This window comes from Bombyx mori, chromosome 21 (genome assembly GCF_030269925.1).
Source record: "Bombyx mori chromosome 21, ASM3026992v2".
Lineage (NCBI taxonomy): Eukaryota > Metazoa > Arthropoda > Insecta > Lepidoptera > Bombycidae > Bombyx > Bombyx mori.
The window spans coordinates 9343044-9362655 of record NC_085127.1 but is presented as its reverse complement, the minus strand read 5'-3'; the positions used below and the strand labels follow the sequence as shown (position 1 = coordinate 9362655).

Here is a 19612-nt window from a genome sequence, read left to right as displayed (position 1 = left end):
TCCACAGATTCACTGCGATCGATATAAACGATATTATCGATTATATGGGGCTTACAAGGATTAATTTAATATTGCCAATAAAAACTGATTATGGAATAATTCTCACGGATCGTTTGGAACCTCTGGGTCTGTGGAGGGACTTCGGTTCCCTCTGCATTTTGTACCGTATGTTCCATGGGGAGTGCTCTGAGGAATTGTTCGAGATGATACCGCCATCTCGTTTTTACCATCGCACCGCCCGCCATCGGAGTAGAGTTCATCCATACTACCTGGAGCCACTGCGGTCATCCACAGTGCGTTTCCAGAGGTCTTTTTTGCCACGTACCATCCGGCTATGGAATGAGCTCCCCTCCACGGTGTTTCCCGAGCGCTATGACATGTCCTTCTTCAAACGAGGCTTGTGGAGAGTATTAAGCGGTAGGCAGCAGCTTGGCTCTGCCCCTGGCATTGCTGAAGTCCATGGGCGACGGTAACCACTCACCATCAGGTGGGCCGTATGTTCGTTTGCCTACAAGGGCAATAAAAAAAAAACCATAATTTAAGTATTCAATTCGTAACGTAATCTTAGAGTATTTACAAAACGAGAAAAAAAAACATTTTATACATAGTAAAGTATAATAGATTTTTCACAATCACTTCTGGCTTGTTGATTAATATTCGCGATGACTTCTCGATATTTTGATTCTTTAACTTCGATATCTATGGTTGAGTACCTTGTCGGTGTTATAATATGTCGCCTTCATTACAGATGCATAAAATCGAACAGCGAGAAAGTACCTCACGTTTTCGACGACGAAACTGTCCAACGTCAGTTACGTTACACCGGAATGCTCGAGACGGTCCGCATACGGCAGGCCGGGTACAACGTGCGGCTCACCTACGAAGAATTCATACAGCTGTACCGGATACTGTTGCCTAAAGGGTTGCTGAGCTCGCAGACTGACGTCAGACATTTCTTGGCAACCCTCAACTTGGATAGGGATAATTATCAGTTAGGTCAGTCTCATACTAAAAACGTACTTTATGAAAGTAAATTGGTATTTTCATAACTTATAACAAAAAAAAACATGTTTAACCCATTCACTGCCACGTTGGTCACCGGTGCCCTATGTAACGCCCTGAAGTAATTATGTCGATTTCTGTTGCTAAGCGCCTGGATGGCCCAACTTTGGCTTAGAAATAGATATTCATATTATATAAATAGATTCATTCTCAGTATCTTCGGATTCGTCTTTCTCAGAGTCAACTAAATATTCTGGCGCCTTAGTATCAGAAATCAAAATAATTATTTCACTGTGCCACTTAGAGCACTGATGACCTAAATGGCAGTTAAAGTGTTAATATGAAAAAATTATCACTTAAGTACAGATGATAACATTAAAAGACATATGATGAGATTTAATTTGTATTAATTAAAGGTATGACGAAAATATTCATGCGTGAAAGCGAACAGACGAAGCTAGAATATCGGCTGCACCAGCAGATCATGGCCTCCATCATCACAATACAGCGCTGGTTCCGCGCGGTGCTCGAGAGGAGACGGTTCGTTGTGCTGCGACGCGCTTCGCATGTCATACAGTATTATTGCAGGTTCGTTTACCAAAATAATACTTAAGCTTATACTTTTCTACTTTACATATGTTTTTATATGTTTATATTTATGATATGTGTATGTATATATTTATGTATATGTATTTATTTAAGTACAAGTATTTGTATCTATAAATATTATGTATGTTATATATACACATATGTTTAAGTAATATCACCTTCACACTACACCTACCAAGGTTCATCTCTGCACTCCCCTAAGGTAGACTGGAAGAGAATGCCTATGGCATTAAGTCCGCCTTTATACTTTCTAGTATATGAATTTATAAATAAATAAACAAAGGTGGGACAGGGCTTCTTCGGAATTCTACCTCATGTCTCGAAAGTGGCAGCGAAATTCAGTTGTAATGCCCATGGGCTTCGGTCTAAAGCCACAAAGACCGTGAGACCTGGAGAAATAACAATAAATGTATTCAACCTTTCAATAACCACAATGAATATATCCTCAGACAATGGTTAACTGCACGACACGAAGCGGCGGTCAAACTTCAATCCTGGTACAGAGGCTCTCGCGTCAGAAGATGGTATCAAACGTTAAGCAAAGGAATCGTGGGCTTCCAAGCAATAGCTCGAGGATACTTGCTCAGAAAATCGTTGCCTGAAATCAGGAAGAAACTCCCACCACCCATAGACCGATATGAGGTAATAATCTTCGAGTATGAACTTGGCATGATTTTGTTGTTTGAATGAAATATAGATAGTCCCCTTAAATGTTTCCAGAAAAAAAAAACCAAATAATATATACATTTGTTCCCTTGTACAGTCCAAAATGATTAGCAACATTTTCATTATTATCCAACTGTTCGGTATATAATAAATAAATAAAATATCGATTCCATGAACACATTTATTTCAAACAGAAAATAACATGATTATCCAATAATGTAACACTCCATTCCGAGACTAACTGTTAAACTCATTGTCGTGGTCCGTGTCTGTGTTGACAGCATGACGGCAAAGCACCGCACGCATTGACGAAAGCCGAATTGTATAAACTTCAAGAAACTTGTTCTGAAACGTACAAGACTTGTATCGATAAACAGCTGTAAGTATATAATCAAGTGTAAATAAAAAAAATATAACATACATACAAATCCAAACTATCATTAAAAATGTATTTAGCCAAAGTCCATTGTTATACGAATTTGTGATGAACTTCTGAGATAAAGATATAAATTAAAAAACGATAAGAATTTGATATGGGCAATGAATATAGTGATTTAAATTATATCTTAAAATGAAGTCAAATTCTTGTCAAGGGTGAAAACAAATATAACGTTCATAAAATCAATGTGATAAAAAAAACTAAATATTATTTTATAATTTTAGGGACCGGATATTACAATTGGACGCGGAAAAAACAAGACAATTAAGAGCTACACAGTCTTTGCCATTACAAAGGTAACCTTTTTTTTATTCTGTCAGAAGTCGATTTTCTGATTTCTTTGATTGGAAAACCATTTCAAAGAATAGACTAGCTAATTACTGAAATTCAATTCTAATGAAAAATAATCTTCAATTATCAATTTTTTAAAACAAATATGGGTGAATTATGTTTTTCCTCCAATTTCTTCATGGTTGGCTTAATTGAAACAGACACTTATACTTACCATAATAATATGTACGATCCAAATGTAAGATATTGATAACCTCAAAACTCTTGTGATTTCAATTAAAAGCATGGCTTAACGCTGTTGTGTCTTGGTCATCACTACAGTGCATAATGATCCGAATATGTTTTCTAAAATACTGTAATTAGTTCGTATTGTTATAGTTCGAATATTATTTATTAAATTGATGAAAGAAGTACCATGTCACAGGTAAAAATAAATTGAGGCAAACGGATCCACTTTCTTCACCCCACTGATGATTTCATCACCTTGAAAACGATGACATTTTGAATTGAATATTAAAAAATAACTACAGCTAATCTTTAAGAAATATTTAAATTACTTCTTTAAAACTTTTTTTTACTACTTTAACCTACGTTTTACTAAAACAAATTTTAAAATCCCACCCTTTTTATCAATACCAGCTACACATTTAAAACTATAAAATTAATATATTAACATTACAGTTTAGAGAAGAAACGCGAAAATATATCAATTGAAGAGAAAACATCACCGCCTCTAAACCACAAAGATAGAAAAACGATAACTGCAGAGAAAAATACCAAAATAAACAACAAAATAGATTCAAGGTACAAAATAGTCCAACAAGATTATATTTCCTATTAAACCTTAATTCTGATGTGACCACTAAAGAAAAACAATATTTTTAATTACAGTATCATAGAAAATAGAATGTTATCTGAGGATAAGAGAAGATACCCACAGGGTGGAGTCACATTGCCAAATAAGATCACCCCAGAAGATCTCGCTAATGAAATGCTTTGGCTTAGGATGGACCAGAATTACATAATGGCTGAAAATAAGGTGATTTGACGTGTAATTATTTTATATTTAAATTCCATGTTATCTCAAGAAATTGTAAGAGGACATATAAAACAAAATTATTGGATGATATACCTAAATGAAATAAAAACTTATCTATATGTTACAGAAACGTGAAAGAGAACTGCAAGACCTAGTTGATAAAATGACAAGCAGCAGTGAAGATTATCTTCGACAAATAGGTAACTGGAACTCAAACGAGTCGGACAGTAACAGGAGTGCGTCAAGGTATGAAATTATATCTTCTAGACATATTTCTGTGTTCTAAGATTTGTAAGTTATAATCCAACTTTAATTTGAATAAAACTTGTAATGAGAATAGAAATTATGTGTGTCTTAGATAAGCAGGACGGTGGCACCAACCAGAAATAACTCATAAAATATCTCACCACTAAAGAAACATTTTCATTGTCTAATATGGGCAGACAATCTCACTGCACTTCTAATGATAAGCTTTTTTTATTGGTTAGATGGGTAGACGAGCTCACAGCCCACCTGGTGTTAAGTGGTTACTGGAGCCCATAGACATCTACAGCCTAAATGCGCCATCCACCTTGAGATATAAGTTCTAAGGTCTCAGTATAGTTAAAACGGCTGCCCCACCCTTTAAACCGAAACGTATTACTGCTTCACGGCAGAAATAGGCGGGATGGGGGTACCTTCCCGTGCGGACTCCTCACAAGAGGTCTTACCGCCAGTAATGTACGCAACTTATAGTTTTTGCGGATTTGATTTTTATTACACGATGCTATTCCTTCACCGTGGAAGTCAATCGCGAACATTTGTACCCGCCTGCGGGATTCGAACACCGATGCAACGCTCGATACGAATGCACCGGACGTCTTATCTTTTAGGCCACGACAACAAAAGTAGTTTGATAGTTTATTAAAATGATGTTGATCTCGTATTCCATTTCCAGACGTAGTTCTCCGCAAGTGTACCAGCGCAGTCTGTCCAGTACCGTGCTGGAACCGGCGCGAGGACTCGTCAGCCTGCCACCTGTCCGCCGAGCACACCACGAGGCGTCCTCGTCCACCACGTCCTTGCCTGAGAATGATACTTCCGCGTCAGCACGTAAGAATTTTTCTTAACGCATTTTACTCCACGCGATTTGTGTGGGGAGAAACCAAAGCGCGGGGCGGCGTGGTAGGCCGCGTTCCCCCGACCGCTCCGGGGGAAGGTCTAGCGCGGCGCCATCAATGCGGGCTCTTAGCCCGTCGACCGAGGGAACTGGCGGTCGTGCCGCTGGCGGCCGCCGGTCCGGCGTCTGGAGGACGGCGGGATGGATGTAATACGCTCTGCGAAAACCTGTCCCGCCGTCTCAATAGCTCCGACTGGGTTCCCGCCCGGCCCGGGGTAGGGCGCCGGCTGTGAGCGGCAGGAGTTTTTAGTGAGGTTCTACACCCACATACCGACGATTTTCTGGGAAAAAAACCGGCCAGTGGTTACTGCACGTTTTAGCCCAACCGATACAGATAACTAAACTTATAAAATCCCCATCCTCCTCACTGTAAAATGGTGGGAACTAATTGACTAAATCTTTAATGAACCGTTTGGAGAAGCTAGAGCTCAGCTTTTTTTTCTATTTCCCGACACCTGCTCAACTTTAGAAATGTTAAATAGCTAATGAATAAATGATTGCAAATTTAAACAAAATAATAATAATAATTTATGAAAATATAATTTTTATTTTTTATTTTAACTGATTTTATGACCTGGTAACTAAGACCTTTAAGTCATGTCTTATTTTAATTTATATTCTTATTTTTATGAAAAAAGATAATATGGAGTGAAATGAAATGAAAATGATTAATTTGAGACATTAATCAACTGGGATGAAATTAAATGAAATGAGATGATATGGGATGAAATATAATCTTAGTAAAATGGTGGTCATTTACTAAGATTTTTTCAGTGGACTTTTTGGAGGATCCCGAGAAGTTACGTCCAGCGGCTTTGTTTAATTTTCCCACATTTGTGCACTTTCACAGATATTAAACAGTTAATAAACCACCGTTATTACACATTTAAACCTGAAGAAACACTAAATAGACAAAATAAAACAAATCACACAACTTCACTCCTCGCGTTCCCGCCAAAAAGTCGAAAATATAATATCACACACAATGTTGCAAACGTACTTTGTTCCGTTTTCGCGGGTCTTGATAAAATTAAAATAACTACGATTTAATTTATTTAAACGCAACTGTACCGTTCAGTAGTTTTTATTAATTATATTGTTTTAGCCTGACATCGATAAGTATTTTTGGTGGTAGGACCTCTTGTGAGTCCGCACGGGTAGGTACCACCGCCCCGCCTATTTCTGCCGTGAAGCAGTAATGCGTTTCGGTTTGAAGAGTGGGGCAGCCGTTGTAACTATACTGAGACCTTAGAACTTATATCTCAAGGTGTGTGGCGCATTTACGTTGTAGATGTCTATGGGTTCCAGTAACCACTTAACACCAGGTGGGCTGTGAGCTCGTCCACATATGTAGGCAATAAAAAAAAGAATATGAGCACGTCTATTTCGTAAAGTGTATGAATATCAGGTATCTCACTAATAAGAATAGAATAATGGATTTCTCTGATCAATGTCAAAAGCCGAAAGGTTCTAACCGCGTTTAAAAAATTATACAGAGCAAGCGTCCCTCCTCTGACCAAAATTAACAGATCCTCAGAATTGAACTAAATTTACAAAATGATCACTTCTGCATTTTATAAAAAACTAGCGACCCGCCCTCGATTCGCTTCGGAAACATTAAAACACACATGAAACAAAAAAAAAAAAAAGTAGCCTATGTTCATCAGGGACAATGTCGGCTTCTAATGGAAAAATAATTTTTCAAATCGGTCCAGTAGTTTCGGAGCCTATTCGAAACAAACAAACAAACAAATCTTTCCTCTTTATAATATTAGTATAGATTAAGCGTGTACGGATAACTAAGTGTAAATAGAACGCCAACTTGATTAGCAAAAATATATCTAGATACTATTGTCGGCTCCAAAGCAATTGAAAAACTGACAAATGTTGTTTGTTAGATTAACTAAACATGAAGCATAGTCATTAAGAACTAAAGTTGATTTGTGCTTAAACTACAGTGAAATGGTTTGCTTTGAATACAAAGTGATTTATTAATAGGTTTATTTTAATATGTATCCAGGCTAACGATGTTGTTAAACTTTGAATTGGAACCGATATTTTTGCTTTGGGAGAACACAAGGAAACTCTAATTACGATTTCAAAATAAACTACAAAATTAGATTTGTGATAAATGTTCAGTTGGAAATAGTTTGTTGTAGGACGCATTGGTCAATAGGTTTCATGAGTTTTATGAAATGGAGGACTGCTTTTATATATTGATAATCTCAATGTTATTTATTGTGATAAGTCATACTGATGTGGGTGTTAAGCTTTTATTCTACTGTTGCTGTAAGTTCTACGTAATTATTAATCAAAGGGAGTTTTCAAAGCTCCTTTTTACAATTCTCAATAGTAATTTCTGTTGTGTTAATTTAATTATAAATTTGCTAAATTTTATCAAATTATTGCTAAAGTTATTAATGCATCGCCGTTGCATTAATAACCTTGAACTTTAAGACTTTTTACGTTAGCATTTACATTAAATTAGGTATTAAATTTTAATTAATATTTGACACACTGGAGACTGTTAATGTATCCATTCTTGAAAATGTAAGGTATTGTGTAAGTAATGTGGTCACATATAGTATTCTCTGATAAAGTGGCACGCCACGGTAATCCTCTTACCGTGGCCGCGGCAAAGTCGCCGTCGCCCAAAACATGTCTTGCTGGATTCCTCTGATCCACTCTGGGTTATTTTAGGCTCTCCAAGCACCGGATACCGCCTTCGTCGAACAAAGACTTCGACTTGTCATATAGCTTATAGACACAGCCCACTGAATTTCTCACTGGATCTTTTCATTGAGTCGCTATTCCGATTCGCTAGCAGATTAAGCGAAGCATTACTCTAGCTAGGGCCAGTGTTAGAAAACTCTCAGGTTAAGCCTGTGAGCTCACCTACCAGTCCATGAGTACCTAGAATAGCCCCTTAGGATACCAACGATTAGGTAGGAAAAAAACGTATCGGAACTTTTCCAAAACAACTTTTGAACTTTATTTTGGTAAGAACCATTGGCCAAAATGTAAAATTCCATACAAATGTGTCTGTCGTATTTCAGCGTGCTCGGTGGGTCAGAGGTCGGTGGAATGCGTCGTGACGTCACCCCCCGCACCCCCCGCGCGCCGCTCCCCTCGCCGCCCTCCGCCTGACATCATTGTCGACGCTTCACTCTCGCTACACGATGACGTCGATCGGTATGTAATTCTTATTCATTAATTAATGCAGCCCAAAGGGTATGACTATATTATGAAAATCTAATAATACCTAAATTTAAGTATGTGACATAATGTACAGAATCCCTGCCTCCGCACTTTGCTGTTTAAGTAGAAATCTATACTAATATATAAATCTACAGTGGTTTTTACGGATGTTCCGTTATAACTACTGAACCATGCATCCGATTGAATTGAAACTTGGCATCCATGAAGAAAATACATTTACTTAATTGATAGGCTAATATTTATATTATGAGTGTTGAACTCCCTAATAATAATGACAATAAATCATAATGTTAATTTTAAATGCCCACCGAAGCGGGCGAGTATGTACGGCTAGTCTTCTTCTTCTTCTTCTCTATATATATAAAAATGAATTACTGTTCGTTAGTCTCGCTAAAACTCGAGAACGGCTGAATTGATTGAGGCACTACGAAGTCTGTCGGGTCAGCTAGTAATGACAATAAATAATAATGTTAATTTTAAATCCCCACCGAAGTGGGCGAGTATGTACGGCCAGTTCCTTAGAAAAGTATTTGAAGGGGTTTAATCCTTGTGAGATGAATAATGAATGAATAATAAATGTTGATACAGAACATCATCGATACAACTGAGGCCGAGCGTGGCGGAGAGCGCGTCCCTCCGGCGCCGCAACTCGGACCCGGCGCCGGGCGACGCGCGCCCCGCCGACCCGCTCTCCGCAGACTTCATCGGGCAGACCGGGAACGGACTCTTCCGCATCGCCGGACACCGGTGCGCACGCTTTTGTATTCAAACCGTTACTAGAAAGTTCTCTATAAACACCACGTACTTTTTTTTTATTATTGCTTAGATGGGTGGACGAACTCACAGCCCACCTGGTGTTAAGTGTTAAACTTGTATCTCAAGGTGATTGGCGCATTTACGTTGTAGATGTCTATGGGCTCCAGTATCCACTTAACACCAGATGGGCTGTGAGCTCGTCCACCCATCTAAGCAATAAAAAGTTCTCTATAAACACCACATAGCTGTTGACCTATGCGACTTACTTGATTCATATAGAATGCTAGTCCGGCCTTATCTTTGATAGCTTTGCTTGTAACAGGTTTCGCAAAGGCACGCGTTTCGCGAAAGGCGACAAATGCGTGTACTGCCACCAAGCGATCGACGCGTTCGTCACGCAGGGCCAGAAATGTATCGACTGCAAGGAGCTCTACCACACCAAGTGCATTCAGAACAAGGGCGTCATCACGATGCCCTGCACCAGCCCCGTCGCTGTCGCCTCCAGAGCGCGACCGAAGAACAGAAAGCGCATCATGCCCACCACCAACCACAACCCGCCGGCCGATCAAAAGAATTCAGTCACTTCGAACTTCAATCTCACCGGCACTTCGGAATTTATCGACAGAACCGACAAAATCATATCCGACGCTACCGAATTACAGGCCATGCAGAATTTCATTATGGAAAAAATATACGACATGAATAATGAGAACAAAAAACAGTCGGAGGTAAGTTTCGGAATCTAAATTGTATTGTGTTGCAGAACTTAAAAGTGCCTATTTATATTAATTACTACATATTTGAAAGTCTATAATATATCGACGCTTGAAAGGCAAACGTGATTATATATAAAAATGAATTGCTGTTCGTTAGTCTCGCTAAAATTCGAGAACGGCTGGATCGATTTGGCTAATTTTGGTCTTGAATTATTTGTGGAAGTCCAGAGAAGATTTAAAAGGTAGATAAATATGAAAATTCTCGTATTAAATAAAAATAACAATTTTATTTCTTCTTTCACGTGTCCCTCGTCGGACGGATTCCGTTTGTTTGTTTTAAGTTTATTTTATACAAAAGTTTAGGTCTTTTATTTATCGATTGAGGCACTACGAAGTCTGCCGGGTCAGCTAGTGAATAATAAAAATAAATTTGAATCAACAGGTAGACAGGGTATTCAAGCACGCTTTGCTAGAATTCAAAGACAATCTGGTAGCGACGTACAGCATCGTCGAGACTCGAGGCTCAGCTCTTAAGTACAAAGATTTGATCGGGAACTTCCTCCACGTGATGGAGACGGTCTGCGCCAGGGAAGGGTCCACGCTGTCCATCACCATGGGGGTCAACGCATTCAGAGGGTTCATGGATGAATTTATGGGTCAGCACGAAACTGACAAAGCTAGAACTAAAAGGAAAAAAGAAAAAAAGCGGAAAGTAAGTAGTCCAAATAATATTATGCAAACAATATGTGTATTTTGTTTAAAAAATAGACTCGCATTGTAGTTAAATAATTGCAAACGAATTTAAAGTAAAAACACACGTAATGACTTCCGCCTTAAAGTTCAAATTAAGTTGCGCAGTTCGTAAAGAAGGCATGGAAATAATACATCTGATATTCCTTAGGTAGATGACCCGATACAGTACAAGGGCCACAGCTTCGTCCTTTCGATGATCAATATACCAACTGAGTGCGAAATATGTAAGACGTTCTTCATGTGGCCGATCGAACGATCCCTCATCTGCCAAACGTGCCGGCTGGCCTCACATAAGAAATGCTACACGAAGGTACGTACAAATTTCGTTTTGATAAATCCTTTCTTTGTAAATAATATAACTGATAAAATTATACCAGTCATTTTTCATTTTTAATTTATGACAACCCTAATCGGTGTTTCCCGAGCGCTATGACATGTTCTTCAAACGAGACTTGTGGAGAGTATTAAGCGGTAGGCAGCGGCTTGGCTCTGCCCCTGGCATTGCTGAAGTCCATGGGCGACGGTAGCCATTCACCATCAGGTGGGCCGTGTGTTCGTCTGCCTACAAAGGCAATAAAAATAAATAAATAAGGGTAATTTTTAATTGCTCCTCTATTTAAAATTTAAGCAAACTAAATCTCCCAACTAATTATCCACTGCATATCAGATAAATGACTGCGTAACAAATTAATTACTTGATTACCTAAACATATTTTATTAAAAGAAGTATAAAATTAACCAAAATCAGATGACCTTTTTTATCTAATTTACAACGAAAATCTAGCTGAAACCACTAATATACAGATTTTAAGACAAAATTACTCACTGTATAACAAAAATACTGATTTGCACACTAAATTAACCATCTTACAACGGAATTTCCAAAATCATTTTCTAAAACTGTATAACAGATAATGTATGTTTACATTTTAAAATTACATTCCACGAATTTACTACTTGTATAGCTAAAATCCCCATCACCCAACTTTATTTCTTTTTGTTCTTCTGAACTTCTTTCGTTCTTTTGAACTTCTAAACAAATACAAGATTTCTAAATGTTGCTTGAAGCTCTTCGCAACAGCGCTTTCTCCCAAACTCTTTACAACCAAAAGCATTAATTTGCAACGCGCCTATGAGCGTAAAAAATGCATTTAAAGAATTATTTGGTGAAGAATCTACTGTAAAAATGTGCTGCGCCCATGCAAAAAGAAAAGTATGGCCATTGTAGAAAAAATTGTAATAAAAAAAGAAGACTTTATTACAGGATATTGATGTGTTACATCTCCAGATCAGTTGGAATCATTTTCAAATTCTGCTTTGATCGCTCAAAGATTGGACCGCGAGTTAAATATGTCACACCACCTGTAGAAACTAAAAACATACTCTCGGTCGGCAGGCCATCCGAAGCCTGCCTAGATGGCGCCGGTTAGAATAGGTTATCCTATGGAATACCCACTGGGTCAGAACCAGCGTGGGTCAAGTATAGCCGACCTTCCATCACCCGGATGCTCTTGCGTAATACGCGTGCAGTGCAATTTGCACGTCGTCTTCTTGGGCCCCCTTCGCCGGTCCCCAAACCGACATGTGAGGGGGACTCGAAACACTTAGAGGGCCAGGGCTTGGGCGAGATCCGCCTCCCTGGCCCCCGCTCGACAGCGGCGGGCTTGTGCGTCTCTTACGCGCCCTGCCGCCTCCTTTTGAGATGGTGCACTCGCAGAAGTCGAGCATCGCCTTACACGACTCGTCGTCGCCGAGCATCGATGCCACAACACTCCACAACGACAAGTCGTTTCCTATTTTTGCGACGAGGTCACGGCGCCACCCCTCCCATGCGCAGCTGACGACTAGCGTGTGCTCCACCATGTCCAAGTCACAACCACAATGGTAGGACTGTGCATTCGGCTCGGCTCCGATCCAGTGCAGGAACTCACCAAAGCAACCATGCCTAGTGAGCACCTGCATGAGCTGGAAAATGAGGCGTCCTCTGTCACGATTCACCCAGTCCACAAGGGCTGGGAGAATCGCCTAGACGGTCCTACGACCAGCCGAAGGATCAGCCAGCCAGCTGAACCATGACTCCAGCACGGACCGCCGAGATGGGCCCTCTGCGCTCTGACCACACTGGGGCTGGGACATGCCACGCCCCGGGCACAAAGGTCAGCCGGCCACTGATAGTCGCGGCGAGTGCCTCCGCCTCCAGGACCCAAGACGGCGTCCCAACCAGTACACACGCTGCCTCGAAAGAGATGGTTCGATAACCACGAATGACCCTGACCGCGATGGTGCGTAGCGGCTTTTGCAGCAAATTCCCTACCCCCACGGCCAGGGACTGGCCCCACACGGGCGCCGCATATAGGGCCATTGATCGCGCCACCCTTGTATAGAGACCGCGCGTCACCTGGTCAGGCCCCCCATATTGGGCAGAAGCCCGCTTGACGCGCTGGCCACCCTCGACAAACGAAGGACTAGGATCTGAAAGTGAGCACGGAAAGTCCAACGACTGTCCAGAATTAGGCCGAGGTACTTCAACTGCACCCCGACCCCAATACGGATGCCTCCAACCACGATATGGGCATCGACAGGTGGCATTCTCCGGGGCTTGTCGAACCACATGGCCTCGGATTTACTGAGCGCCACGTCGAGGCCCGATCTCCTGATTTTGCCGACGACATGCGCCACCCCAGTGGTAGCAAGACGGGCAAACTCAGCAAGCAAACTCAGCAGCAGACTCTTGCCCACCTCATCCAGCGACACGATGGGACGGTACCCGGCGGCGGTATCCACCGAGCGAAAGCAAAACCTGCCCTAATCATACAATAAGAAGATTATTTTTAATGTTGTAATAACAAAGATTGATTAGTTAAAAAAAACTGAGTTACCTTAATGTTTTGCAATTGTTAGTGTATATTAAGATTGCACTTAGTTGATTTTTTGTGCACTTTATTAGATAAACATGACTGATTAACTGGTGTTTCATTTAGAATAACTCATGTTCTTAACAGTTTAATAGGTGATGGGTTTAAAACAAATAGATTTAAATATTTTGTTGCACACACAGAATTATCAGTTTTACTTTTAGTTAACAAATAGTCATTTAGTAAAACAGTTTAGCTTTATAGATCAAACAGTATATTAGATTTTATTTATTTGATATAAATTTAGTGTGCAATTCAGTATTTTTGGTGGTAATTTCGAATATTTGAATAGAAAAAATTGCATTTACAGTTGTAGCATTAAATACTACCCAATAAATAATAATATTAAAAAAATATATCTGGGTTATTGTTTGATTTGGGATGTCCGTGTTCATTTGAATATGTGTAATATGTTCAGGTAACGACTTTATGTAGAAGAAACGGCGTAATGCCGTCCCCTTCGATCGTCGGCGCTGTTGATGCCGGAGGACGGGAACAAATGGGCATTGTGACGAGGGGTAAAGTAAGTATAATAAAGTAAATTATAACGGTACTATAACGCATCTTTCGATAGAAACGTCAAATGTTACTGGTGGTAGGACCCCTTGTGAGTCCGCGCGGGTAGGTACCACCACCCTGCCTATTTCTGCCGTGAAGCAGTAATGCGTTGCGGTTTGAAGGGTGGGGTACACGTTGTAACTGTACTGAAACCTCAGAACTTGTATCTCAAGGTGTGTGGCGCATTTACGTTGTAGATGTCTATGGGCTCCAGTAACCACTTAACACCAGGTGGGCTGTGAGCTAGTCCACACATCTAAGCCACAAAAAAAAAAATGTGTAAAAAATTCTACAAATCTCACAATGTTCAAAATAAAAATACCAGCAGGTATTAATGCCATAAGCTAATTAGTTACTGTTAAAAATTCAAAAGGTTAATGGATTATTTTTTGATTAGGTATTCGGGGTACCACTGAGTGAGCTGCCCACCGGAGACACCAATATACCAGTAGTAGTGGATCGACTGATCACTTCTATTGACTTAAAAGGACTCTACACTGAAGGACTTTACAGAAAAAGCGGACTCAGTTCGAAGGTATGTTATTTGAGATAATTTTCAAAGGTTTTCATTTAAACCAACACATTTTGTCATAAAACTTATTAACATCCCTATTCCTTTAAAGTTTACGCTTAATAGTAAGCACGTGTGGCCTTAAACGGCTCCCGGGGCTCGCCTTAGGACGTAACGTCTCGTGCTCACCTTTAAGAATGTCTAACCAAATTACTTTGTAGGTATACGACAAAGGGAAGATCTTCCACTGAGCGGGTGATATTGCTCGGTAGACTGACGGGCTGAATGTTGTTGTTCGGAACTTGTATATATGCACTTGTATGCCGTGAAGCAGTAATGCGTTTCGGTTTGAAGGGCGGGGCAGCCGTTGTAACTATACTGAGACCTTAGAACTTATATCTCAAGGTGGGTGGCGGCATTTACGTTGTAGATGTCTATGGGCTCCAGTAACCCTTTAACACCGGGTGGGCTTTGAGGTCATCTACCATCTAAGCAAAAAAAAATACAAGCTTATCTTAATAATGTCGTAAGCGAGATTCAGGCATCTTTTATGTTGGTTTTTTTTTTTTTTAAGTTGGTGGACAAGCTCACAATCCACCTGGTGTTAAGTGGTTACTGAAGCCCATAGACATCTACAACGTAAATGCGCCACCCACCCTGAGATGTAAGTTCTAAGGTCTCAGTATATGTAGTTACTGTTATCTGTCAAATATCTTGTGTTCTGTGATGGCTACCGCTACAAATTGTTTTGTGTTTCTTAATAATGTCTTCCAAACTCACTGATTGCTTGCACTTTATAATAATTACGTTAAGGACGTTAATTAGCAGTCGTCGTTGTGGTAGGTGCGCGAGCTGCGGCGCCTGCTGGACGAGCGGCCGGAGGAGGGCGTGGAGAAGCTGGACTCATACGCCGTGCACGTGCGCGCCTCCGTGCTCAAGAGCTTCTTCCGCGAGCTGCCGGAGCCGCTGCTCACCTTCGATCTCTACGACGACTTCATCCTGGCTGCTCAGATATCCGATCCCCAGGTAACTGGTAACAGGTTTACTGGTGGTAGGAACTCTTGTGAGTCCGCGCGGGTAGGTACCACCGCCCTGCCTATTTCTGCCGTGAAGCAGTAATGCGTTTCGGTTTGAAGGGACCTTAGAACTCATATCTCAAGGTGAGTGGTGACATTTACATTGTAGATGTCTATGGGCTTCAGTAACCACTTAACACCAGGTGGGCTGTGAGCTCGTCCACCTATCTAAGCAATAAACAAAAACCTTCGATTTGTCAAAAGTGGCACATATCGAGATTGATATGTGCCAAGACGAGATTGAGAGGAATATCTATAATAATATATTAATACGTGAAGCAAAAACTTTGTATCCCTTTTTACAAAAATTGCGCGGACGGAGGAGTATGAAATATTCCACACTTATAGAGATTATAGAGAAGAAGTGCACAATGCTAATTTTTTTTTTAATAATGCATATAAAATACATTAAATCAATAAAGAAAACATTACACACACTAATACCATGTATTTGACGCACACACGCATGCATAGTATTTATTGTCAAACTTTTGTTCTTGACGTCTGTAATCAAATGGATATTAAATATTGTTTGTCTTTGTTAATATTTTTTATAGTGTAGTCTTGGCGAAATTTGTGATTGTAGAAGTATAAAATACAATAATATTAGTGTACAAACTTACAATTCCAATTAATTATAGTCGAATTTCGACTACTGCGGGACCTCTAGTATATATTAATGCGTGAAGCAAAAACTTTGTACCCCTTTTTACGAAAATTGCGCGGACGGAGGAGTATGAAATTTCCCACACTTATAGAGAATATAGAGAAGGAGTGCACAATTCTCATATTTTTTTAAAAATAATGCATAAAAGATACATTAAATCAATAAAGAAAACATTACACATAATGCCATGTATTTGACATACACACATATGTGTATATACATATATACTCTTTGTTTATTGTCAAACTTTAGTTTGTCAAAAACTGTGGTCAAATTGAAAATAGGTTAATATTGTTTATCTTTAATATTATTTGTCTATAGTGTAGTCTTGGCGAAATCTGTGATTATAGAAGTATAATAAATAGTCTTTGACAATATAACCATAATAATGTTGAAACTTATAATATCAATTAATTATAGTCGAATTCGACTACTGCGGGACCACTAACTAGTTCACATAATTCCACTCCACTAGCGCGAATACGTATATATTTTAACGTGTATGTATATCAGTCTCTGGTTCTTCTATAGTACAGGGAATCCTAGTTTGGAGACAGATGACTGTGTAATTTGTTCCGTATCATACATATATGGGACTTGACATCTACTAACATTGAAATATTTAATAAAGCTATATGTTCTTAATTGTGAATTTCAGACTGTATTTCCTTTGTGATTTCTTTAGGTTGTTTGTGACTTCTGCCGTTAAATTACGAAAAACTAAATTATTTTAAGGTTTTGATGTGAAATTAATATTATACATAATATTGCGCGTCTTGTAGCTGTTGAGTCCCGTTCAGAAGTGAAGGTGATTGTGTGTTTTGTACGCGTCGCGGAGCTCGCACCGTTCCGCCGGTTTGCCGCCCCTCCCTCGCCGCGCTGCCTCCGTCTTTCCCGACTTTGCGAAAGAGGAGTTGATGCGTAAACACTATATTATAGACTGAATTGTAAATTAAAGCATTTAAAAATGACCTCTCTCCTTCGCCACATAAAACTAATTCAAACCTTTTTATAGATAGACTTTAAAAAAATTAAATATGTCAACAGGAGCGAGTTTCGTCAATATTTACAATACTAAAGAAACTGCCGAAACCGAATTTCGACTTGGTGGAAAGGTTAATATTTCACCTAGCAAGAGTAGCGCTGCAAGAAGAACACAACAGGTAATTAATTTGTTTTAATCTATTATGTTTATTTTATTGTGTGATTAAAATTCAAGTCACGTTGTTTTAATCGAACATTATAAATATTTCCTAAAGTATATAATTGAATTGTTAAGCAATTGCGTCACTGTTTGTTGACATCGGACACAAATTTCCAGATTAAAATTTTACGGGTTTTTCTTCAAGCGCACGATCTATTTCTAAAAGACCTAAAAGATTAAATCATACATTACAAATAAAATAAGGCAATCCAGGTGCTTAGTAGGAGAAATCGGCATAATTACTATAGTGCGCCACGTAGGGCACCGGTGACCTACATGACAGTTGAAAGTTGAAGGGTTAACTATACAAGGATCGGAATGTACTATTTTTTCTTTTTTTTCCTATCTATGCTGATAGCCTTCAGAGGCTATATCAACGTTACCCTAACGTATAGGTGAGTTTTTGGGGCTCAAACCGGAGGTGCTGCTAACACTGGCCCTAACAAGAGCAGCGCTTCGCAGAATCTACTACCGAATCGGAAACGCGACCCACTGTGAAGATCCGGCGGGAAACTCAGTGGGCTGTGTCTATGGATGTAGTTCACTGATTTTATTTATTTATTGCTTAGATGGGTGGAAGAGCTCACAACCCGCCCGCTGTTAAGTGGTTACTGGAGCCCATAGACATCTGCAACGTAAATGCACCACCCACCTTGAGATATAAGTTCTAAGGTCTCAAGTATAGTTCAAACCGAAACGCATTATGCTTCACGGCAGAAATAGGCAGGGCGGTGGTACCTAGCCACGCGAACTCACAAGAGGTCCTACCATCAGTAGTAGACTGATGCCCTACGTAGGGCCACGGGTGACCTACATGGCAGTTGGGATCGGTATGTACTGACAGTCGTGTACTAATTATATTGTTTGCGGCACAGAATGGGACCGAACGCCTTAGCGATAGTGTTCGCGCCGTGCATCCTGCGCACGCACAAGGTGCAGCCCGCGCAGGACTCGCTGCACGACATCGCGCGCCAGACCGCCTGCCTCGAGGCCATCCTCGTCGACAAGATGCGAACCGTAAACATAACATATTTTTTTTATTGCTTAGATGGGTGGACGAGCTCACAGCCCACCTGGTATTAAGTGGTTACTGGAGCTCATAGACATCTACAACGTAAATGCCGCCACCCACCTTGAGATATCGTCTTTTCGGATTAACAGTGTACAATTTCCAAAAATATTCGTAATTGAGTTAATATCCGGAATCATTTGGTATCACCAGTATTTTTCTCATAAATACTGTCAAAAGAGCGTAGTTTAGTTTTAGTTTTTTTTTTAGTTTACCTTGCCTATGTTTTGACTGCTATTAACAAAATTAATACATAACTTTTTTCTTACTTTAAAAAACAGATAATGTAACTAGTACAAAATAAAAAATAAATGTTGCAAAAATGAGTAATATTAAAAATATGTATCACCTAAACCTTTAAAAAAGCCTTTAAACCTTTAAAAAACACTCTCCTGTAAAATTAGTAAGTTTTGAGATTATACAGTTTTAATGCGAGAAGACGATATGAGTTCTAAGGTCTCAAGTATAGTTACAACGGCTGCCCCGCCCTTCAAACCGAAACGCATTACTGCTTCACGGCAGAAAATAATATATTTTTGGGCTCGTCTCATTACATGAAGAAATCCAGTGAATAATGATTATCGTTTGTTGCAGATCCGCGGCGTGCTGCAGGACCTGGCGACGCTGGAGACGGCGGCGCACACGGCGTCCAACCGGCTCTCCACGCTGCGCTCCACGAGCGCGCCGCAGCGACACGAGGAGCACATCCTCGTCGGACACATCAACGCCATCGAGAAGGAGAAGGCCATACTTACCAACGATCTGCCAACTCTCATCAGGTTACTTGCCTAGTACATTTATTACAGTTTAAGTAGAATCAATGAGTTACCGCCCTTCAGTGTTTGGTTCAACTCTTAATATCAGTAAAGAACAAGTATTAAAATATCTTTCTCGATTTGTGTTGTCGAGAAATAAAATTTAAAAAATCCATTAATTTCAAAGTCCTGAAATTAGTTTTTTGAA

General features: G+C 39.9%; 1 protein-coding gene across 5 annotated transcripts in view; it reads left to right on the top strand.

The window, feature by feature from the left end:
• Nucleotides 1–19612, top strand: part of LOC101742699 (unconventional myosin-IXAa) — a 43762-nt gene that overhangs the window by 20429 nt on the left and 3721 nt on the right. For all 5 annotated transcript variants that reach the window (XM_012693356.4, XM_004929715.5, XM_021350197.3 and 2 more), the window contains 20 exons: nucleotides 749–996; nucleotides 1419–1590; nucleotides 2061–2253; nucleotides 2559–2656; nucleotides 2941–3012; nucleotides 3689–3811; nucleotides 3899–4046; nucleotides 4174–4292; nucleotides 4984–5138; nucleotides 8262–8397; nucleotides 9013–9171; nucleotides 9503–9908; nucleotides 10339–10608; nucleotides 10798–10959; nucleotides 13983–14087; nucleotides 14520–14657; nucleotides 15477–15659; nucleotides 17424–17539; nucleotides 18456–18597; nucleotides 19244–19428. In XM_012693356.4, the coding sequence (XP_012548810.1) occupies nucleotides 749–996; nucleotides 1419–1590; nucleotides 2061–2253; nucleotides 2559–2656; nucleotides 2941–3012; nucleotides 3689–3811; nucleotides 3899–4046; nucleotides 4174–4292; nucleotides 4984–5138; nucleotides 8262–8397; nucleotides 9013–9171; nucleotides 9503–9908; nucleotides 10339–10608; nucleotides 10798–10959; nucleotides 13983–14087; nucleotides 14520–14657; nucleotides 15477–15659; nucleotides 17424–17539; nucleotides 18456–18597; nucleotides 19244–19428 (3330 nt within the window). The remainder of the gene's footprint in view (nucleotides 1–748; nucleotides 997–1418; nucleotides 1591–2060; nucleotides 2254–2558; nucleotides 2657–2940; nucleotides 3013–3688; nucleotides 3812–3898; nucleotides 4047–4173; nucleotides 4293–4983; nucleotides 5139–8261; nucleotides 8398–9012; nucleotides 9172–9502; nucleotides 9909–10338; nucleotides 10609–10797; nucleotides 10960–13982; nucleotides 14088–14519; nucleotides 14658–15476; nucleotides 15660–17423; nucleotides 17540–18455; nucleotides 18598–19243; nucleotides 19429–19612) is intronic.